At 40.7% G+C, this 23,852-nt stretch overlaps 2 protein-coding genes across 7 annotated transcripts in view; one reads left to right on the top strand and one right to left on the bottom strand.

The window, feature by feature from the left end:
* The window catches only part of LOC112260939 (echinoderm microtubule-associated protein-like 6), an 84,306-nt gene extending 61,964 nt beyond the window's left edge, over positions 1 to 22,342 (top strand). Inside the window, exons 28-43 of the mRNA XM_042328309.1 lie at positions 1,131 to 1,145; positions 4,987 to 5,065; positions 5,229 to 5,358; positions 5,483 to 5,581; positions 5,936 to 5,956; positions 6,235 to 6,408; positions 6,592 to 6,800; positions 6,962 to 7,119; positions 9,006 to 9,120; positions 9,798 to 9,986; positions 10,165 to 10,337; positions 12,340 to 12,502; positions 14,433 to 14,536; positions 15,666 to 15,819; positions 17,560 to 17,660; positions 19,432 to 22,342. Coding sequence (XP_042184243.1) covers positions 1,131 to 1,145; positions 4,987 to 5,065; positions 5,229 to 5,358; positions 5,483 to 5,581; positions 5,936 to 5,956; positions 6,235 to 6,408; positions 6,592 to 6,800; positions 6,962 to 7,119; positions 9,006 to 9,120; positions 9,798 to 9,986; positions 10,165 to 10,337; positions 12,340 to 12,502; positions 14,433 to 14,536; positions 15,666 to 15,819; positions 17,560 to 17,660; positions 19,432 to 19,456 — 1,909 coding nt within the window. The 3' untranslated portion in view covers positions 19,457 to 22,342. The remainder of the gene's footprint in view (positions 1 to 1,130; positions 1,146 to 4,986; positions 5,066 to 5,228; positions 5,359 to 5,482; positions 5,582 to 5,935; positions 5,957 to 6,234; positions 6,409 to 6,591; positions 6,801 to 6,961; positions 7,120 to 9,005; positions 9,121 to 9,797; positions 9,987 to 10,164; positions 10,338 to 12,339; positions 12,503 to 14,432; positions 14,537 to 15,665; positions 15,820 to 17,559; positions 17,661 to 19,431) is intronic.
* LOC112255494 (reticulon-4) overlaps positions 22,225 to 23,852 on the bottom strand; it is a 36,799-nt gene continuing 35,171 nt past the window's right edge. For all 6 annotated transcript variants that reach the window (XM_024428477.2, XM_024428484.2, XM_024428491.2 and 3 more), the window contains one exon: positions 22,225 to 23,139. In XM_024428477.2, the coding sequence (XP_024284245.1) occupies positions 23,094 to 23,139 (46 nt within the window). In that variant the 3' untranslated portion in view covers positions 22,225 to 23,093. The remainder of the gene's footprint in view (positions 23,140 to 23,852) is intronic.

Here is a 23,852-nt window from a genome sequence, read left to right as displayed (position 1 = left end):
AGGTAAGGGAAGGCTGCTTGGGATGTTTTTTCATGTTAGGCTATTTCAAATGGAGTATGATCCCTGATTTAATAATTTGATAGGTAGATAGACATTATAGACTACTCTACCTATCTGTACTACTTAACGCAAACATTTGTTTTTACAAAAAGAGACATTATTCTATGCACATATAAAGATATTTATCACCATTTCCATGTAATGTCCTTCTGCACTGTATGTGTGTACTCTCTCTCCAATACTCTCTCTATATTAGTCAGCTCTGTTGCTATGATACGATGGATTGTCCTTGGCATGTATTGTGGGTGTAGCCCGTTGATATTGTATGCTGTGTGCATGTTTTATATGTTGTCCATCTATTTGTGGATTGTTGGATGTATGTGTTTGGGTCATAATCTATGTGGTAGATGTATGAGATTGCATGTGCATGTATTTGTGGCTTGTGTAGGAATCTAGTCAATGTATTGCATAATGTTATGTGCATGTATAGCAGGTGTGCTCTCTGGCGCTTCTGTGTGATATATGTTGCTATGATACCGATATGTGGTCTACACATAACAGTATCATTGGTATGAGCTCAGTTGCTTTGAGATTGTATAGAGTATATACTCTAGTGAGTGTGTGTGGTATGTACAATAAGTAGAAGTATTGTTGTGAAAAATCCAATGCAGTATACACTTTGCATGATTTACAATAAAATTGTTTGATTATTTTATCCATCCCTTTATAATTTGTGTACACTTAATTCAGCAATTTGTATGTTTGCACAGTACTAACCCCATTAAGCAGTACTGTCGCTAGATATCCTCTCTATAGCCACCAATAAACAGTGATTGCATATAATGATATGCAGTTACTACAAACCCTGATATTATAGCTAATAGGGTCAATTGTTGCCCTATGACCTCCATTGTCTACTACACCATTAGAGTTGAGTGTTCAGTAGTAAGTTCCTAGTCCTTGATGAATGTATAACAGACTGTATTCTCTGGGGTTAGTCAGCTCCATGGTAACATGCTGATTTGTCCCCCTCAACCTTACTATCTGTGATCCCCATGACTCTGGGGCACACTTCTGTCTGCAGAAACACCTAATATCTCTATTGTGTTTTAACTTGCATTCCTTTGGAGGCAGGGCATTGTCAAGTAAGTATGACCTAATGCATACATTCTGTGCTAGCTATGGGATGTGGGTGGTATTCCCATACATTAAGTCCCATTTATACCTGGTGCTAACATGCGTCCTTTGTCCTGATCTTGTCCACATTCTGATTGTGCCCACATTGTTAGACTGGTGTAGATGATTAAAAGGCACATTGTGATCTGATTGTAAAGTGTAAACGGACAAGAGTAGGACGAAGGAAGCATATCTGAACCAGGTTTATAAACAGGGCTTTAGATGTGCAGGACAAGGATAGTAGTAGAGTGGGCAGAAGCTAGAATATCTAACATTCAATAGAGTATGGTGTTGTTATTTCAACAGAATGGAAGAAAAGCAGATCTGTGTTTATTCCTTTTTAACCTATGTACCTGTAATTTTAAAAGTGTTTGTTTATTCATGTATGTCCTATAATGGTACTACAGGAGCCAGGTCTGAAACATTTTGTAGTCATCTATTTATTTGGACTATGGGCATAACCTCCCATAGCCTATGGGTCCTAATATCACTCAGCTTGCTCAAACTCCTCAAATTCTGAGTAACATGAAAGCCATGGGAATTGCATGAGTAACACATTTTATTTCAGATTCTCACTTTTGTGTCATTTGTATCACAACAATATATTTTGTTTTTGGGTGTAGAGAGCACTAAGAGTACAGTAATGATCTACCAAGTGGTGCTGGAGGAGACCTTTCTGTTTCTGTCTCTCCCCCTCTCTCTTCCTCACTCCCTCTTGTGGGGCCCCAGACATCACAGGACCTTGTTTTCCCATAACCCCTTGGGTGATGAGATGGAAGCACTGACGCATTTCTCTCTCCCTGTGCCCCTCCTCCTCCCCCCTCTCATAGGAGTGCTATTGCACAGTTTGCACAGGGACCCCAGTGTATGACCCCCTCCCCTTATTGCTCTTTAGACTGGGACACTCTCTCATTCCACACCTCTCCTCTGAGCAGTCTCTCTCTCTCTCTCTCTTTCTGGCATGCTGACAGTATGCTAACAGTCAGAGCATGGTTTGCAGCAGGCAAAAAATGATGGGCAAAAAGCTCTCCAGGTTGCTTGTTGCATGAGCCTTATAGCTATACTGTAGTATAGTGAGTCCCCTCGGGCTCTGACCTGTGTCCTCTAAACCTCTCACTTGGTTCTGTCCACTGCTCTCAAGGGGATCCAGGTAAAGTGAGCTACTTGTGTCTATCACACTGTGTGTAAACTGTGGCTCCAGGTCCAAGTGTGTCTCTGTTTCTCTGTGTTGTTCTGTATGTTTGTCCTGCATGGTGACAGTCGGCTCATCTCGTTCCCATCTGATCACAACTGCATCTTTGCATCCAGACTGCAGAGTTTCACACCCAGGGGGCGGATTCTTCTTTTCATCTTGTTTTTTTCTGTTCAGATAGAGACATGGAATTAGACAACGTCCCAGACTCCCAGTTCATGTCACTGTGTGATCATACAATCCTGGCTCAGCATGAAAAATGTTGCAATCAGTCCGCAGGAGTTAGTTACTACACTTGTGCAGATATTCAATCTGTGGTGTTGTGTGTGGCAACGCTACACTCTGATATGCTGATTGAACTCATTTCAGAGCACGTAGACACCGTCACCAAAAAAATGGTCAAAACATATGGGGAAGAGGGAGTCTGATTTCAGAATGAAACAGGAGAAATGAAAAGATGGGAAATGTTAACTCCCTGTCATGCAAGATCATCCAGACAATGCTTATAAAGTGCTGTTCGGACAAACAGAAGAACGGTAGTGTCTGTCAGCTGTAAGGAGTGTAAACTATGTATGTATGTGATCACAGCTATCACCTTTGGGCTATAGTGCTTTATCAGTGACCTGGAACCTTGTCATGTGCAACCGTTTGACACGGTTGTAGTTATACAAGGCAACTGCGTGAAGAGACCCCTGGTGGCATGTCTTGTGGGGTACGCATGGGTGTCTGAGCTGTGTGCTAGTCATTTAAATGGACAGCTCCGTGGTTTAAACATATCAATACCTCTTGGCAGAAGTTAATGTGGATCCTTAATAAATAAATCAAATAAATGCACACAGTGGTGGCGCTGTATAACCAATCCTTCTGCATCGTCATTGCACTGTTCAACCTCCTGTGGGATTTTAACCTCAACGTCTACTTTAATGTGTGTTTCTCTGTTAATTTGTAGACTCTCTCTGTCTGTGCGCACGGAAGCATGTACAGATTTCCGTGAACCTTTGACAGCCTACGTTTAGGAGCAATAACTTTTATTCTTCCTCTAATGGTTGTGTTTTTGTGTCAGATAACAATAGTATTGATATTTATTTAACTAAGCAAGTCAGTGAAGAACAGATTCTTATTTTCAATGATGGCCTAGGAACAGTGGGTTAAATGCCTAGTTCAGGGGTAGATCAACTCATTTTTAACTTGTCAGCTCAGGGATTCGATCTTGCAACCTTTCGGTTACTAATCCAACTCTCTAACCACTAGGCTGCCTGCCACCCCAATATAAGTCAGATGTTTAACAAGATCAGTCTGTTAAACCCTAAGTGTGACCATGGACCTCAGGTCTCAGCAAGGCCACATCACTGTGGTAACCAACACCATCTAGGAAATCTAATTTTACAACACATCCCATAACTTAATTTTTAATGAAGGTAGAATTCCACCAGTGCAGTCAACCAAGCAAATTTTCCTGTTTTCTATATAATGTATTTCCACACTATGAGACTGGAATAATACTGTGAAATTGTGAAAATTATGTTAATGCCCTTTCAGTGTAAGAGCTGTTTGAAAAACCACCTGAATGTTTAAGCCTGTTGAGTTGGGATGGAGTTTTGGCCTGCTGGTGACATCACCAGTTGGTAAATTAGTTAATAGACCAATAAGAAAGAGTTCCAAACTCTCTGCCAATAACAACTATTTTTCAATTTTCCCCTCCCCACTCAGACCACTCCCAGACAGTCCTAGCAAAATTCTTACTTGAGAAATTGGTCTTTCTTATGAAGCGATTTTGTTTCTTTTATAAAACATTTATTGAAAACAATCACAGTAAGGGGGAGACGGAGAGAGAGAGGGAAATACAGGGAAGCCTCACCGAGAGGCAGATGTACGTGTGCAGCAGGCAGCAGTGCAGAGCTCCTAGACTGACTGAGTGGAATTTCATTCTGTGGCTCATTGCCATACATGTTAAATGTAACCTCAGCCAGCTGGTGTGATGTGTCATTATTGGTGGAATCCTTATGTGAAAGTTGACGCTTGTTGATGTTGTGAATGTGATGTGTCACCTTGGTGATATGTGTGTGTGCAGCGGCTGGCCAAAATTCATACATGTGGAAAATGTAATGGGACAATTTCATTTGATGTATGCAATTTATTCCATTATATGTAGCACTGAATCTGTCTGTAGACATTGTGTAGAATCTATAGTGTCATGGGGCACACTGAATGTTTGTATTTATAAACAGTAAGGCCTATTATGAGTGATGAACAAGCAATGATATACAGTAGCAATGCTTAACAATGTTTCTATTCAGAGTGATATGACTGATTGCAGCTGTTTTGTTCTCTCTGAGTTGCTCAAGCTGCAGTTTATTCCATAGGTCTATTCTTTCTCACGTGCCCTCTTTTATATTCCTTCCTCTCTTTGTTTCTATCTGCCTCATGTCAGACCAGACAGCCCCTTTAGAACTTGGCCTAATCTGTCCTTTATGTGCCATTGCTGTGTCCTATAATGAAATTGTTCTGAGAAAACATGACTTGGGTTTTTTTCTTTTGAAGTTCTGTGGTAGACATGTTAATATATTTGTCCAATATATCAGCTGTGTGAGGCAGTTCTACCTGTTTACTCTCTGCAGGCCTCCTGTTAGCCGAGCTGCTCCCCAACCAGAGAAGCTACAGAAGAACAATATCACCAAAAAGAAGAAGCTTGTTGAGGTTTGTCTCACAGTGGTGTTAAAGTGAACTCTGAATGACTCTGATGTCGTACCCATCTTTTTTTACATGTTCATGTTACATTTTCACTGTTTGTTATGAACCAGTGTTGGGCCAGTTTGGTGCACAGCGGGATGTGATTGGTCGGTGACGTGTGTACTTTCAGGACCTGGTGCTGGACCACGTGTTTGGGTTCAGGGGCTTTGATTGTCGCAACAACCTTCACTACCTCAACGACGGCGCCGACATTGTCTTCCACACAGCAGCCACGGCTATGGTGCACAGCCTCACCACCGGTACAGCTACATGGCCACACTTTTGGATAACCTACTCAACATTAACTTCAGGGCTTGTGATATATATAGGAATGTACATGATAAGATGAAGATTAACTCTGTGTTTAATGCTATTTCTCCTCAGGGACTCAGAGTTTCTACTTGGAACATACAGATGATATCCTCTGTTTGACTGTCAATCAACATCCAAAATACAAAAATGTTATCGCTACAGGACAGATTGGTATGTCCTGTACTGCTGTGAATGAGCGTGTTTCATTTTATTTTGATTGTGGTTGTGTTTATATGTACTTTGCATGTACTTGTATGTACTTATTGGTAGCATTCGTGTGTGGGCTGACTGTGTGCACATGAGAGACAGAGCTAGATATCGAATGCCTTATCGTCTTTTCATTTTTGTGGGCCATTTTTGGTGACCGGTTCAGTCTGCATTGGCACATTTTCATTTTGTTTGGTGCTAGAATTAGTTATATTGGTGCTTTATATCATAATGTCCTCAGCAGCATCTGAAAAAGCACTCACTTTAGATTTCAATTGTTATTTTGCTGCCTAATTTCCCATCGCTCACACACCATAGGTGAAGTGACAGACCTACCAGGTAAAACACCTTCCAGATTGCCCCTTGTACTGATGTGTTCTAGTTTTACCCTATAGGTTTACCCTTTCCTTGCTGTTCTCCTACAGTTTTCCCAGTGGGCTGTCCTCTGTTTTCTACCCTTAGTTCGTCCAGTAATTATCCCTCTGTATTGTTCCATTGATTCAACCTAGACTCTGCTGAGACATTCTATCTACTACAGACAATTATTTGGCCTTTATTGCTCCATGCTGCATCCCTATATACTTGATCAGAGTATGATCTTTTTCTCTGTATTGCAGGCACCACCCCCTCCATCCACGTGTGGGACGCAATGAGCAAACAGACACTGTCCATCCTGCGCTGCTCTCACACTAAGGGGGTGGGCTACGTCAACTTCAGCGCCACAGGCAAGCTGCTGCTCTCTGTGGGGGTGGATCCTGAACACACCATCACTGTGTGGCGCTGGCAGGAAGGTGAGCCATTCTGACCCTGGTAAAATACACTGAGATGGTGGTAGGCTACAGCTTAGATTGGTCTGTGATAAGTGAATTTTTGTGATAATTAATCATAACAATGTTGTCAGATATCATTCAGTAAACTGTAAATAGCAGGTCTTAGAAGTGTGTTTGTGCTTGTCTGTGTGTTCCCCTGTCCAGGTGCTAAAGTGACCAGTAAAGGAGGCCATCCAGACAGGATCTTCGTAGTGGAGTTCCGGCCAGACTCTGATTCTCAGTTTGTGTCTGTTGGCATCAAACACATCAAGTTCTGGACACTGGCTGGAGGCTCTCTCATGTATAAAAAGGGAGTGGTGGGCTCAGTGGAGGACGGCAGGATGCAGACCATGTTGTCTGTGGCCTTCGGTGCTGTGAGTATTGACATCATTTTTTACTAAACTCTTTAATCTGCCCTAATGGATTTGATTTACCCTAGACTAATAGGCTACTATAATCAACCATGTTTTCTGTGATTTATTTGAGATAAATGTTACGTTTTGTGATCCTACCTGTGTGGTTTCTCTTCCTCCAGAATAACCTAACATTCACAGGTGCCATAAACGGGGATGTGTACGTGTGGAGAGATCACTTCCTGCTTCGTGTCGTGGCTAAAGCCCACACCGGGCCAGTGTTCACCATGTACACCACACTGAGAGACGGCCTCATCGTCACAGGGGGCAAGGAGAGGCCGTGAGTAACGCACTGCTGCACGACCACTGATGATCCACTCAATGATCCTCTTATAACACCATTCCTTGTCAAACCAAAACAACAACACACAATAGCACCAAAATCACATATGGAATTCCACTGGCTAACACTCTCCTCTTGTGTCCATGATGATGATGATACAGTTGAAGTTGGAAGTTTACATACACCTTAGCCAAATACATTTAAACTCAGTTTTTCACAATTCCTGACATTTAATCCTAGTAAAAATTCCCTGTCTTAGGTCAGTTAGGTTCACCACTTTATTTTAAGAATGTGAAATTTCAGAATAATAGTAGAGAGAATGATTTATTTCATATTTTATTTCTTTCATCACTATTTGGTAGCATTGCCTTTAAATTGTTTAAATTGGGTCAAACATTTCGGGCAGCCTTCCACAAGCTTCCCACAATAAGTTGGGTGAATTTTGTCCCATTCCTCCTGACAGAGCTGGTGTAACTGAGTCCGGTTTGTAGGCCTCCTTGCTCGTACACGCTTTTTCAGTTCTGCCCAGAGATTTTCTATAGGATTGAGGTCAAGGCTTTGTGATGGCCACTCCAATACCTTGACTTTGTTGTCCTTAAGCCATTTTGCCACAACTTTGGAAGTATGCTTGGGGTCATTGTCCATTTGGAAGACCCATTTGCGACCAAGCTTTAACTTACTGACTGATGTCTTGAAATGTTGCTTCAATGTATCCACATAATTTTCTCTCTTCATGACGCCATCTATTTTGTGATGTGCACCAGTCCCTCCTGCAACAAAGCACCCCCACAACATGATGCTGCCACCCCCGTGCTTCACGGTTGGGATGGTGTTCTTCGGCTTGCAAGCCTCCCCCTTTTTCCTCCAAACATAAGGATGGTCATTATGGCCAAACAGTTCTATTTTTGTTTCATCAGACCAGAGGACATTTCTCCAAAAAGTACAATCTTTGTTCCGCCATGTGCAGTTGCAAACCATAGTCTGGCTTTTTTATGGCGGTTTTGGAGCAGTGGCTTCTTCTTTGCTGAGCGACCTTTCAGGTTATGTCGATATAGGACTCGTTTTACTGTTTCCTCCAGCATCTTCACATGGTCCTTTGCTGCTGTTCTGGGAATGATTTGCACTTTTCACACCAAGGTACGTTCATCTCTAGGAGACAGAATGTGTCTCCTTCCTGAGCGGTATGACGGCTGCGTGGTGTTTATACTTGCATACTATTGTTTGTACAGATGAATGTGGTACCTTCAGGCGTTTGGAAATTGCTCCCAAGGATGAACCAGACAAATTTATTCTGAGGTCTTGGCTGATGTCTTTTGATTTTCCCATGATGTCAAGCAAAGAGGCACTGAGTTTGAAGGTAGGCCTTGAAATACATCCACAGGTACACCTCCAAATCACTCAAATTATGTCAATTAGCCTATCAGAAGCTTCTAAAGCCATGACATCATTGTCTGGAATTGTCCAAGCTGTTTAAAAGCACAGTCAACTGTATGTAAACTTCTGACCCACTGGAATTGTGATATAGTGAATTATAAGTGAAATAATATGTCTGTTAACAATTGTTGGAAAAATGACTTGTGTCATGCACAAAGTAGGTGTCCTAACCGACTTGTCAAAACTATAGTTTGTTAACAAGAAAATTGTGGAGTGGTTGAAAAATGAGTTTTAAGGACTCAAACCTAAGTGTATGTAAACTTCTGACTTCAACTGTATATTCAGTGGCGTGTCCAGAACATTTTGAATGGGGTGGCCAAGTTGGGGCACAGACCCAGTTTAGGGTTAGGGGTTAGGGAAAATAGGATTTTGAACAGGAATCAATTGTGTCCCTCCACAAGGTTAGTAAAATGTATGTGTGTGTGTGTGTGCGGCACATGCTTTCTCAGTACAAAGGAGGGCGGTGCAGTGAAACTGTGGGACCAGGAGATGAAACGTTGCCGAGCGTTCCAGCTTGAGACGGGACAGACTGTTGAGTGTGTGAGGTCCGTTTGTCGAGGCAAGGTGAGTTCAGCACAGCCAGCACACACCCCAGTGGGAAAGACTATAAGCAAGCGTACAGCAAATGTTAAACCTGAAAATAACTCCCTGAAGTTCCCTTTGGAAATAAATATACAGTACACTAGCTAGCTATATTATTTAAAAAAAAACAGAATTCATTGTCTTCTAATTTGATATCATAAAATAAAATTTAGGTACCTTCTCATCTGCAGTTACAAATATCTTCTAATTGGATAGACTGATGATTTAGACATTAGATAAGACTTGGTTTTGAGTCAGAATTTTTGGGCCTTTATAACTGCACAATCTATTTGGTGCTCTTTCATACACACTTGCTCCTTGTTTATTACACTGCAACAGAACATACATTTTGTTACAGAGTTGGGATATTCAAGGTCAGAGAAGGTATTAATGCAGCGAATAAAATCACTTATTCTTTCAATCGAAAAAAGATAGCTGAGTCATTTGTTTGGAAATGGCTTTGCTGGCTTTCTTCCCATATTGTGGCAACCTTCGGAAGCTCATATCCTACCCAGCAGCTTTAGCCACCTTTACAGTAGTAGTATGGGAGATGTGACATGTTATTTGAACTAGTCTGTCACGTCAAGTTAAGTCTATAGCTTCAACTAGGGTTTTTGAAGGGTCAAAAACAGTAACCTTCTTGTGTGCCTGTCTACCAGGGTAAGATATTGGTAGGCACAAAGGATGGTGAGATCATTGAGGTGGGGGAGAAGAACGCTGCGTCCAACATCCTGATCAACAGTCACATGCAGGGCGAGATCTGGGGCCTGGCCACCCACCCCTCTAAAGACCTGTTCATCTCCGCCAGTGACGACGGAACCATCCGCATATGGGACCTGGCCGACAAGGTACAGCACAGAGAAACACAGAGAAACACTAACACTACTTTTTTTAATCTCAAATGACAGTTTATTTGTGTTCTTGGTTTCCTTTGCACCTGTATTTAGTTAGGACGGTATGTGGCCATTCTAAGGCTACGTATCATGTTTTGTTATCTCAAAACCCTGCTGTCTGTTTTCTTGATAGAAACTGCTGAACAAAGTGAGCCTGGGCCACCCAGCCAAGTGTGCCAGCTACAGTCCTGATGGGGAGATGGTGTCTGTGGGCATGAAGAATGGGGAGTTCATCATCCTCCTCACCAACTCACTTAAGATGTGGGCCAAGAAACGAGACCGCAGTGCTGCCATACAGGACATCAGGCAAGAATTGAGGAGAGATAGGAGCCACCTGGAGCTGGGCTCTTGTACTTTGACTAGACCATTGTCTACTTCCTGGCTCAACCCTAACCCTGAACCAGATACAGTGGGGCAAAAAAGTATTTAGTCAGCCACCAATTGTGCAAGTTCTCCAACTTAAAAAGATGAGAGGCCTATAATTTTCATCATAGGTACACTTCAACTATGACATACAAAATGAGAAAAAAAAGATCACATTGTAGGATTTTTAATGAATTTATTTGCAAATTATGGTGGAAAATAAGTATTTGGTCACCTACAAACAAGCAAGATTTCTGGCTCTCACAGACCTGTAACTTCTTCTTTAAGAGGCTCCTCTGTCCTCCACTCGTTACCTGTATTAATGGCACCTGTTTGAACTTGTTATCAGTATAAAAGACACCTGTCCACAACCTCAAACAGTCATACTCCAAACTCCACTATGGCCAAGACCAAAGAGCTGTCAAAGGACACCAGAAACAAAATTGTAGACCTGCACCAGGCTGGGAAGACTGAATCTGCACGGGGGGATAGTGGTAAGCCGGGACCAAAGTAACAAAGCTCATCCTGTTTGCCAGAGGACAAAGAATGCTGAGTTGCATCCAAAGAACACCATACCTACTGTGAAGCATGAAGGGGGTGGAAACATCATGCTTTGGGGCTGTTTTTCTGCAAAGGGACCAGGACGACTGATCCGTGTAAAGGAAAGAATGAATGGGGCCATGTATCGTGAGATTTTGCGTGAAAACCTCCTTCCATCAGCAAGGGCATTGAAGATGAAACGTGGCTGGGTCTTTCAGCATGACAATGATCCCAAACACACCACCCGGGCAACGAAGGAGTGGCTTCGTAAGAAGCATTTCAAGGTCCTGGAGTGGCCTAGCCAGTCTCCAGATCTCAACCCCATATAAAATCTTTGGAGGGAGTTGAAAGTCCGTGTTGCCCAGCAACAGCCCCAAAACATCACTGCTCTAGAGGAGATCTGCATGGAGGAATGGGCCAAAATACCAGAAACCGTGTGTGAAAACCTTGTGAAGACTTACAGAAAACGTTTGACCTCTGTCATTGCCAACAAAGGGTATATAACAAAGTATTGAGATAAACTTTTGTTATTGACCAAATACTTATTTTCCACCATAATTTGCAAATAAATTCATTAAAAATCCTACAATGTGATTTTCTTTTCCTCATTTGTCTGTCATAGTTGAAGTGTACCTATGATGAAAATTACAGGCCTCTCTCATCTTTTTAAGTGGGAGAACTTGCACAATTGGTGGCTGACTAAATACTTTTTTGCCCCACTGTACCTATCCCTAGCTTCATGTCCACATCCTGGCAGTAACCCTAACCCTAGCATCAAACACAACTCTAACCCTAACCCTAGCTTCATTTCCACATCCATGTTCAAACCTCAACCACAACCCTGACCATGCTTAATGTACAGATCCCAGTTGAACCCTAGCCTCAACCACAACCCTGACCATGCTTAATGTACAGATCCCAGTTGAACCCTAGCCTCAACCACAACCCTGACCATGCTTAATGTACAGATCACAGTTGAACCCTAGCCTCAACCACTACCTTAATGAACCCTATCTTCATGTCCACATCCCTGTTCACTTGAGAAATAATAGGAGCCGCACACTCTTGGAGCTCAGATGAAATAATTGAATAACCTAATATCCAACGTTTCAATAGACAAGCTGTCTTCATCAGGGTATAATGACAAACACTGCAGATCACTAGTTTATATAGTGTCAAAGGACACACACAGGTGTCTGTAAACGTTGAGACCGAGGGGAGCAAGGGTCTTTAAATTAAAGATCCAGGCAGCCTCATGTTTTAACAATAAATTGTCGAGGTCACCCCCTCTCCTAGGTTTAACCTTAACCCTTGCCTCAGCCACAACCCTGATTGGCATAACACTAAGCTTAATCTTGGCATAACTCAAACCATATATATTATGTCTATTGTGTGACCCTCTCAGGTTCAGTCCAGACAAACACCTCCTGGCAGTGGGCTCAGTGGAGAGTACGGTTGACCTCTACGACCTTACCTTGGGCCCCTCGCTAAACCGCGTGGGCTACTGTAAGGACATCTCCAGCTTTGTTATCCAGATGGACTTCTCTGCAGACAGCATGTTCATTGAGGTATGCTACACTGACCGTGATGGTTTAAAAAAACAGGCGGAATATGATAATTCACTTGAGAGCTGTTGTTGTTAAATAAACGATAGACACTACATATGTCCTAAAACCACACAAAATAGATATGGAATGAGTTAAATGTTATTTTGCTGTCAAGGTCATTATGTTCGAATGGTAAAAAAAATCTAAATATTATTTGATTATTGTGGAAACCAATTGAGCTAAATCTACAACCTATGTTGTGTTTAATACGGCACTCTTGACCATTTGATCATGTTGCACAGTGTGTTCTCAACATGATGGACACTCATATATCCATTTCAAAGCATACTGAATGTGGAAAAACCTATATTTAGACACACACATGTATGGCAGGCAGTTCATAATCGTTTATAGCCAAGTGCCCTTCTAGTTAAAGGTACTACACATAGGATTTTTAAAAAATTGTTACATTTAAATTTTTGAAAATGTCCATAATATATCTGCCATAAATAGTGGAATGACAGTGTTTTCATGGTATTACTTACCTGCCAGTGTTGTGATTGGCTGTCATATTCACCTATGGATTTCTCCCGCCGGAACGGCATCTGTTGTCAAACTGGGATACCTATTCTGACTTTGGCTATGTTATCTAGTGGAAATCGTTCCTGTTTGCAAAAATTCTACCGTTTTTTTCACTTGAATAGTGTAGGAATTCATTGTATCATCTAAATCGCTGTGAACTATATATTTTCGTTTTTACAGCTGTTTGAAGCTGATGGACCAAAACTGCTGTTTGAGGCTGGTGGACCAAAACCGGAAGTATCTTTTGTTTTGGTCCACCAGGTTCAAATAGCTTTAAAACAATATTTTTTGCTATAGAAAATATATTTCACAGCGATTTAGATGGTACGATGATTCCCTAAACAATCCAATGCTTGTTTTCTCATTTAAACTAAAATTGAGCTAATTTTAGCAACCAGGAATTGACAGGGATTTCCACTAAATAACACAGCCATAAAGTCAGAACTGCTTTCCCAGTTTGACAACAGATGCCGCTCTGCCGGGAGAAATCAAGTGGCGAATATCACAGCCAATCACAACACTGGTGGGTAAGTAATACTGTGAAACACTATCATTCCACTATTAGCGGCAGATATATTATGGACATTTTCTGAAAAACAATGCAACAAAAAAGACTCAAACCTGTGAGTAGCACCTTTAACAGCAGTCTGGAGCTGCTCTAGAGTAACCTCACGCATCAGTATGCTACAAAGTAACCCTATCTGAGGTATTTCTATAGACTCATTCCTTGCTGTAATGGAGACCATTGCACCTTTTCTGAAATGTTGATGTGACTGGCACATGGTCAGAAACAGGGTAAGATGGTGACTTGGCCTGCTAAATTTAACCTGACCTCAGCGTACAATTTCAAGTACAAATGTGTCTGTGGCTTGAAGGGACAGAGGGAGGACACAGAAGGGGAGGGTCCAGTATAGTTGGCCAAGGTCCTCCCAGTCCATTTGAAGTTATATAATGGACTAAGCTCATTACGATTTCATTGTAAGGCCGGGATTCAATCCGACTGTGGGTTTTCGACAATGCGGCAATGTCCCCGCGTTCGAGGAGATTTTACAGTAAACCCTGCATCTGTCGGCTCAATCGTTAATTGCCTTTAAAAGCCACATTGTCGACAACCCACGGTCTGATTGAATTCCAGCCTGAATCCATGTTTTGGTTGATCTAAAGCATGAAATAGTAATGAGGCTTCTATATCTTGAACAAATTTGTATATGGAAAATTATGTCACATTTTCTTTCCTTCCTAGCTGTGCAGACAGTGCTGGTAGATAGATGACTGATGAATTTTAGAGTGATATAATACGACGACATCTGCATATGTGTGCATATGCATGAGTATGTGTTCTGACGTGTCACTGGCTGTGTGTCTACAGGTGTCCACAGGAAACTATAAGCGCCAGGTGCATGAGATGCCTTCTGGGAAAATTGTGACAGAACAGACTGTGATTGACAGGATCACCTGGGCCACCTGGACCAGGTAGAAAGATTAGTTGTAGTCACTGGAATTCAATCAAACCCACATACTCTCTAAAATCAAAACTGAGATCCATATTCAGTAAAGAACGCAAGCACTGCACTGTAACACTATTGAGATATTGCGTCAACAATGGGAGCTACACCTAACAGCTCACTCTGGTAGGGACATTGCAATATGGCAAGCCAAAGCAATACAAATACATTGCTGGTTCAACTTGTTTGAGCTTTAGGCTCGTTGAAGCCATCTGGGCACGTTTTTGTACGGATGTTTAGTGGGGCACACCCAGACGTTGTTTTGTAGTTGTGTTTGGGTGTCTGTTATTGATCAATGGAATAATAGAGGTCAATCAATACTGTCTGCACCACAGCTGTCACTGTTCACTTCTAATGAATAGACCCCAAACTCCCTCTAACATGTCTTCCCAAGGTTAATGGGTTAAAAATAGATTCTGCATATAAGCAGTTATTATTAGGCAGCCTGGTCTCAGAGCCATACGAAAAATACTTTACGTATTTCTGAGCACTTCCAAGACATATTATATCTACTAATAGTATAGTTACTTTAGACAGAAACAAAGTAGGGAGGTTGGTTGGAGAGGATGGATGAGCGTAATCCGCAACCGTCTAGCAATCCAAAGGCTATTCGTTCCGAGTCGCATCGGGGACAACAGTAGCATTTTAGCTAACCCTTCCCCTAATCCTTATTCTGAACTTAACCCAATTCACCTAACCTGCTACGTAAATTCTGACATTTTATGGAAGTTATACTAACCTTTGTCATTAGTTCCCCTAACCGCCATAACGTAACGTATTATATCATCATAAGTCTCACGGCTTTACGTACATAATAATACGAATTACCCTGAGACCACGTTGTAATGGGAAACAAACTAATGTCTGGTTGAGATCTTTAGTAGTATGCAGGAATCCTTTTTTTTCTTTCTATAGTATACATATGTTTTACTACTGAGGATAGAAATTTACTATAGTATTTCGATTGATGGATGAAACTCAAAAATGGCTATTCTGTGGTGGAACAATGTCATCTCAGTATTTTACTGGCAGGCCTGTGGTTTTGTGCAGCATATTCTGCAGTCTGAGCATGGCTCCTCTCCCTCATTTATTCTCAGTATCCTGGGAGATGAGGTGCTGGGTATCTGGCCACGGAATGCTGATAAGGCTGACGTCAACTGTGCCTGTGTCTCCCACACCGGACTCAACGTGGTCACCGGGGATGACTTTGGGCTGGTCAAGCTCTTTGACTTCCCATGCACTGAGAAATTTGTGAGTGCTTCACTTCATCTCAACAACATCACTGTGATATATTTTTTAAGCTATGTACAGTGGGGCAAAAAAGTATTTAGTCAGCCACCAATTGTGCAAGGTCTCCCACTTAAAAAGATGAGAGAGAGTAATAATTTTCATCATAGGTACACTTCAACTATGACAGACAAAATGAGAGAAAAAAATCCAGAAAATCACATTGTAGGATTTTTACTGAATTTATTTGCAAATTATGGTGGAAAATAAGTATTTGGTCACCTACAAACAAGCAAGATTTCTGGCTCTCACAGACCTGTAACTTCTTCTTTAAGAGGCTCCTCTGTCCTCCACTCATTATCTGTAGTCATGGCACCTGTTTGAACTTGTTATCAGTATAAAAAGACACCTGTCCACAACCTCAAACAGTCACACTCCAAACTCCACTATGGCCAAGACCAAAGAGCTGTCAAAGGACACCAGAAACAAAATTGTAACCTGCACCAGGCTGGGAAGACTGAATCTGCAATAGGTAAGCAGCTTGGTTTGAACAAATCAACTGTGGGAGCAATTATTAGGAAATGGAAGACATACAAGACCACTGATAATCTCCCTCGATCTGGGGCTCCACGCAAGATCTCACCCCGTGGGGTCAAAATGATCCCAAGAACGGTGAGCAAAAATCCCAGAACCACACGGGGGGACCTAGTGAATGACCTGCAGAGAGCTGGGACCAAAGTAACAAAGCCTACCATCAGTAACACACTACGCCGCCAGGGACTCAAATCCTGCAGTGCCAGATGTGTCCCCCTGCTTAAGCCAGTACATGTCCAGGCCCGTCTGAAGTTTGCTAGAGAGCATTTGGATGATCCAGAAGAAGATTGGGAGAATGTCATATGGTCAGGTGAAACCAAAATATAACTTTTTGGTAAAAACTCAACTCGTCCTGTTTGGAAGACAAAGAATGCTGAGTTGCATCCAAAGAACACCATACCTACTGTGAAGCATGGGGGTGGAAACATCATGCTTTGGGGCTGTTTTTCTGCAAAGGGACCAGGACGACTGATCCGTGTAAAGGAAAGAATGAATGGGGCCATGTATCATGAGATTTTGAGTGAAAACCTCCTTCCATCAGCAAGGGCATTGAAGATGAAACGTGGCTGGGTCTTTCAGCATGACAATGATCCCAAACACACCGCCCGGGCAACGAAGGAGTGGCTTCGTAAGAAGCATTTCAAGGTCCTGGAGTGGCCTAGCCAGTCCCCAGATCTCAACCCCATATAAAATCTTTGGAGGGAGTTGAAAGTCCGTGTTGCCCAGCAACAGCCCCAAAACATCACTGCTCTAGAGGAGATCTGCATGGAGGAATGGGCCAAAATACCAGCAACCGTGTGTGAAAACCTTGTGAAGACTTACAGAAAACGTTTGACCTCTGTCATTGCCAACAAAGGGTATATAACAAAGTATTGAGATAAACTTTTGTTATTGACCAAATACTTATTTTCCACCATCATTTGCAAATAAATTCATTAAAAATCCTACAATGTGATTGTCTGGATTTTTTTCTCTCATTTTGTCTGTCATAGTTGAAGTGTACCTATGATGAAAATTACAGGCCTCTCTCATCTTTTTAAGTGGGAGAACTTGCACAATTGGTGGCTGACTAAATACTTTTTTGCCCCACTGTAGTTACTGAATCCATAGAGCAGACATTGTTGGCTGTGGCTGCTCCAAATGTTTAATACTTCTTTTGATCCTCTGCAGGCCAAACACAAGCGATACTTTGGGCACTCGGCACACGTGACCAACATTCGCTTCTCCTATGATGATAAATATGTGATCAGCACTGGAGGACATGACTCCAGGTATGCAGAGCTTGTGTTAAGGCTTAACCACATGTTAGATAAATTACGTTATACAGTTGAAGTCGGAAGTTTACATAGTTTACAACCACTCCACAAATGTCTTGTTAACAAACTATAGTTTTGACAAGTTAGTTAGGACACCAACTTTGTGCATGACACAAGCAATTTTTCCAACAATTGTTTACAGACAGATTATTTCACTTATAATTCACTGTATCACAATTCCAGTAGATCAGAAGTGTACATACACTAAGTTGACTGTGCCTTTAAACAGCTTGGAAAATTCCAGAAAATGTCATGACTTTAGAAGCTTCTGATAGGCTAATTGACATCATTTGAGTCAATTGGAGGTGTACCTGTGGATGTCTTTCAAGGCCTACCTTCAAACTCAGTGCCTCTTTGCTTGACATCATGGGAAAATCAAAAGACATCAGCCAAGACCTAAGAAAAACAATTGTAGACCTCCACAAGTCTGGTTCATCCTTAGGAGCAATTTCCAAACACCTGAAGATACCACGTTCATCTGTACAAACAACGCAATTATAAACACCATGGGACCACGCAGCCGTCATAACACTCAGGAAGAAGATGCGTTCTGTCTCCTAGAGATGAATGTACTTTGGTGTGAAAAGTGCAACTCAATCCCAGAACAACAGCAAAGGACCTGCTGGAACAGCAAAGAAGATGCTGGAAGAAGCAACAGGTACAAAAGTATCTATATCCACAGTAAAACTAGTCCTATATCGACGTAAGCTGAAAGGCCACTCAGCAAAGAAGAAGCCACCATTCCAAAACCGCCATTAAAAAGCCAGACTACGGTTTGCAACTGCACATGGGGACAAAGATCGTACTTTTCAGAGAAATGTCCTTTGGTCTGATGAAACAAAAATAGAACTGTTTGGCCATAATGACCATTGTTATTTTTGGAGGAAAAAGGGGGAGGCTTGCAAGCCAAAGAACCACATCCAAACCGTGAAGCACGGGGTGGCAGCATCATGTTGTGGGGATGCTTTGCTGCAGGAGGGACTGGTGCACTTCACAAAATAGATGGCATCATGAGGGAGGTAAAAGTATGTGGATATATTGAAGCAACATCTCAAGACATCAGTCAGGAAGTTAAAGCTTGGTCGCAAATGGGTCTTCCAAATGGACAATGACCCCAAGCATACTTCCAAAGTTGTGGCAAAATGGCTTAAGGACAACAAAGTCAATGTATTGGAGTGGCCATCACAAAGCCCTGACCTCAATCTTATAGAACATTTGTGGGCAGAACTGAAAAAGTGTGTACAAGCAAGGATGCCTACAAACCTGACTCAGTTACACCAGCTCTGTCAGGAGGAATGGGCCAAAATTCACCCAACTTATTGTGGGAAGCTTGTGGAAGGCTACCCAAAACGTTTGACCCAAGTTAAACAATTTAAAGGCAATGCTACCAAATACTAATTGAGTGTATGTAAACTTCTGACCCACTGGGAATGTGATGAAATAAATAAATCATTCTCTCTACTATTATTCTGACATTTCACATTCTTAAAATAAAGTGGTGATCCTAACTGACCTAAAACAGGGATTTTTTACTAAGATTAAATGTCAGGAATTGTGAAAAACTGAGTTTAAATGTATTTGGCTAAGGTGTATGTAAACTTCCGACATCAAATGTAGATATTCTACAATGAGTAGTAGCATTAAAAAGTGATTTCAGACAGGTCTGATTCAGAGTTATGATTTTTTTTGTTGTTACTGATTGCTGTATTGTCTTCCTCTTTTTCAGTGTCTTTGTGTGGAAATGCCTATAAACCAGAGTCTTTTCTCCACAACCATGCATTCAGACTCCTTAGCCTAACGCAGTAAGTCTTGGATTCTGACAAGAATGCAGCCAGGATCCCAACGCCTCAAGTGTCTGGCTACGGTCAATATTTTGCCTGACATGCTGCAACTATGTCTCCCCATCCACCTGTGGGGGAGAATGGGGTGCAATACGCTAATCACTGTAGTATTAATTCAAGTCTAAGCATTAGGCAGAGCAGGTAGCTCTTTTTCTAACAGGAAATTACTTTGAAGCTGATTTTTTGCCACTAGAAAATGGTGGATTTTCTGTCTAAACAAGAAATTACCATTTGTGTTTACATTCTCATCTGCTTGTAATGAAGGACACATGAAAATAGGTTTTCACGCCAGCTATTGATTTAAATTTAAACCATTGATAATGGCTGGGATTCAATCCGATTGTGTATTGTCGACAAGGGGGCTCTTAAAGGCAATGTTCCCGCTCTTGCGGAGATTTCATTCACAGTAAACGCTGCAAATGTCAGCTCAATCTGAAATTACCTTTAAAACCTCAAGTCTAAACCCTGTCTAAGCCGGGGGGGGAGAGATAACATGGAATTTTTTAATATGGTAATACCAATGATTATTTAGCTATTAGATTTGTAATTTTAAGACCCATTAAGGTATACAAATTGGATGAAACATTGACTTAAAATTACTGCTATTTGCCAATAGAAACACATTTAATAACAGATTCACTACATGGAACAACAAATAGTCCCCAAAAAATCTAAAGGAAGATTGTTTTGAAATGTCTGCCCAAATTCTGAGAGATAAGAAAGATCAGGAAACTATATATATTATTTTTTTAAATGTACATGTATTTATCCCCCTTAGTTTAGTGCCTAAAATATCTTCAAATATACTTCCATTCATCTTTGTAACTGGTACCGGGGTCCTTCAGACGAGTCTTGTGAGCATCCTAAAGCAAAACGGAGAATACCATCCTGTGAGTCTCATCCTTCAATAGAGTGGTCATAATAGTTTGTAGGCCGTTCGGACGCTAGATATTTTCGTTTTGTGAGAAGAATGATTTTCGGGATGTCTCATGGTCTGACAAAACACCGCTCTAGCTCTGTGACCTTTCACCGCAGATAGGGCAGGGCGATATCGGTGGATTGAGACGCAACGAATGCAAAAAAAACATCTAGTTTAAACTGATGGATTTTGATGGGGATTCTTTTTATGCTAGTAAGATTTCCACAGGGCGCAGAAATTGTAGGCTAAAGGTTACATTTTGCATTGTCAACAGCGCTTCAAGAATTGAATCCCAGCCAATGTAGAGCAAAAAAAGTTGTTTTCCCATAACTTATTTGAAAGAGCCTTTTCCATTGTTGAACATTATCAAACTTAAGTGCCTTTATGAATATTTCTACTGGTCTTATATTTTTTTGCAATTTCAGTTGAAATAATTTTGTACATGTCTGGTGCTATTAGATTGTAAACTTTTAATCATTCAATATGCAGAAAAGGGCATTGCTTTGCTGCTGTTTAAGTTAATGCATAAACATCCAAAGTATGATGACATGTAATATAGTATGTTAATAGCTAATGAAAATATTTAAACGTTACTCAGTGATCTGACATTCAATGTTCAGCTTGTGAACGTCACAGAAATGGCAGTGAGCATTCTTATTTTGTCAATGTTACTTACACTTTGTGGAATATCTTGGTGAAATGTTTATCCATGTAACCATAGTGAAAAGAATGTTCAGATCTAATACACTGAAGAATACTGTTTTAATCAAGATTCACTTCCAGTAAGGGATTTCAGTGGTACTTCAAGGGGTGGCTTTAAGGTGAAGTGAAATTAGACAGTCTAGGAGTGACCTGTCACACCAAAGCCGACTATGCAGTCTAACTCAAGCCCTGGTCATCTTTCCATTCTTCTGTGTTCGTCTGCTGTTGAACTCTTTGCCTCACCTTGCTGTATTTAGTCAGTCAATCTCACTGTAACGTTTAGCTATTGTGGCAGCAATATCTCAATATTGTTACTATGTGCATTCTTTAAGTATGAATTCATGTTCCCAGTTAAGTCATTTCGTTTTTGTACAAGACTGATTGTCTAGATATTGTTTCATATTATTTGTATCATATTGTAAATTACTCAAATATGCTCAAATGCATGAATTTATTTTTTAATCAAAATTACATCTTTGTAGAGTGAGGCAATTATTGTATGAATGACAATCATGGTTGTTTTATACCAATTTATTGTAAGTGATTGTGTGCCAACATAGATGTACAAATGTTACGTATATGGAAAGATTAAATGAAAATGTATACAAAAATAGTAATCATTTGTCCAATGAAAGTTGAATAGTTAGACGGGGGTATCACTCAAAGGGCATGTTGAACTTTCGGTGGTGGTTCAGACTTCGTCATTTCGCTTTTACCTTAAGATGAATGCACGGACTAAGTCACTGAATAAGACCATCCGCTAAAATCACTCAAATGTACAAAATGTAACTTCAGACTAGGTTGAGACAATGGCAATTCTTGTACTGTTAGTATTTACAATGTACTAGCATTCCTACATGCTAGTTAGAAAAGCATTGAGTATACTGTAAATTCCTATTCAACAAAAAAAGGTGAAGTGACATCCAAGCATTTAAAACATGCCCTGGATAGGAGCAAGGGGTTGTTCAGGCAGAGCTATAGTTTCTGCAAGTGTTTGCTTTTTAACTTTTCTATACACTCCATTACCTACTGAGAAATAAACACAGTAATTCATCTAGAAGCTTTATTGTAATTGTTTATATTTCACAATGCATTCCACAAACAGAAGAGTTCATTACAATTGTATGAATTAACATTCACAATTACTTGCATAAACAATGCTTGAAGTTACCAAGTAACATAATTTTGCAGCTTTAGATAGGGTCCACACAGACAGTGTTTCATTTTTTTCGTCTTAAGTTGTTTGTAAACGTGTTAGAGTTTAACTAGGCAGCTGCATGAGGTGAAATGATCATTAAATGCTCTAATTTTTTTTAAAGTTCTAAATGTTTCTAACTAGAAATACTCAGAAGCATGAAGTGCTATGGAATAGCGCCCTGCTGGTATTAGACCATCGCCAAGCACAATGACACACATGTCAAGCACACTCAAGAGTCACTGAAGAGAGCTAGAAGCTTTGAAACTACAGTCGATCAATAAAACAGTAAAATCAAACACCACCAACTTAATCATACCAACAAAACTCAGGTTTCCAAAGTTCTCCCTCTTACAAAAAAAAGAGACAAAGCAATTCCAATTGTCTGAACACTGCGTCAAAGAACAAATGAACCAGCCCATGGAACACAATTTCCTTTCAACATCCATCACTGGTCATGTCCAAGTGCAAGATTAAAATATATATATATTTTACATATTCCAACTAGCTTTTTGAGCCAGATAGCATGGTATGGTCAAATTAGTTCATCAAAAGGTGGCAATACTTAAGCTATAGAATACTGATAATCCAGGGTGTTTCAGGGAACACAAGGAATTCTGAAATGAAGAGATTGTGAAAATAACAGTGCTGCATACCACCTTACACACCACCCCCGCCCAGTGCCACCCACCCTCTCAAAGGACTTCAGGGACTGACCGGCATTTCTTTCTTCAGTCAGCCTTCACACGCTTCAGTCCAGGGACTTTGGCCTGGACCCTGAAAGTGGAAAGAAGCAAAAAGCTTTAGTTAAAAGACGTTGATATGCTTAAAAAAATACTAAAATGAAAGCGCTCATTCTGAGTAAAACACCCTTCTACAAATACCTAAATTCAACATAGGGCCTACTTTATCATACAAGGGTCAATTATGTAGGCAGGAGTGCAGACATGTAAAAATAACATACAACACCAATAGTTTAAAAAACATAATACAAATCCAGCCAAAGGTTCCTAGCAGATATTACAAAGTACATAAATATAAAGTGGCTACGTTTTTGGGTAATCCAATTCTGGTTCTGAATGAAAATTCATTCTGAATACAAGGGCTGGGTTCTTGCTGTCTGCATGTTGTGTAAATTATTTATAATACAATTTAATTCTTGCAGAACCTTTTAAATGGTAAAATGATGCAATATGTGTCTGATAAATGTGAATAAATTGTTAAAAATCAGTATTATAAGAGAGATTTCATTAATTTGTCATCAATTGGAGATTCACATTTTTTCAAAACTATTAGGTAATTCCCTTGCTTTGTTGGTACAGGATTTTAAACGATCAAGTCGGATTAGACTGCTATACAGCGCATTCGGCAGTATTGAGACCCCTTCCCCACATCGTTACAGTCTAAAATTGATTACATTAATGTTTCCTTAATCTACACAATACACCCCATAATGACAAAGCAAAAACAGTTCGAAATGTAGCTAATTT

The sequence above is a fragment of the Oncorhynchus tshawytscha genome, linkage group LG01, assembly GCF_018296145.1.
Source record: "Oncorhynchus tshawytscha isolate Ot180627B linkage group LG01, Otsh_v2.0, whole genome shotgun sequence".
Lineage (NCBI taxonomy): Eukaryota > Metazoa > Chordata > Actinopteri > Salmoniformes > Salmonidae > Oncorhynchus > Oncorhynchus tshawytscha.
The sequence above is the reverse complement of the archived record's forward strand: the minus strand, read 5'-3'. Positions and strand labels throughout refer to the sequence as shown.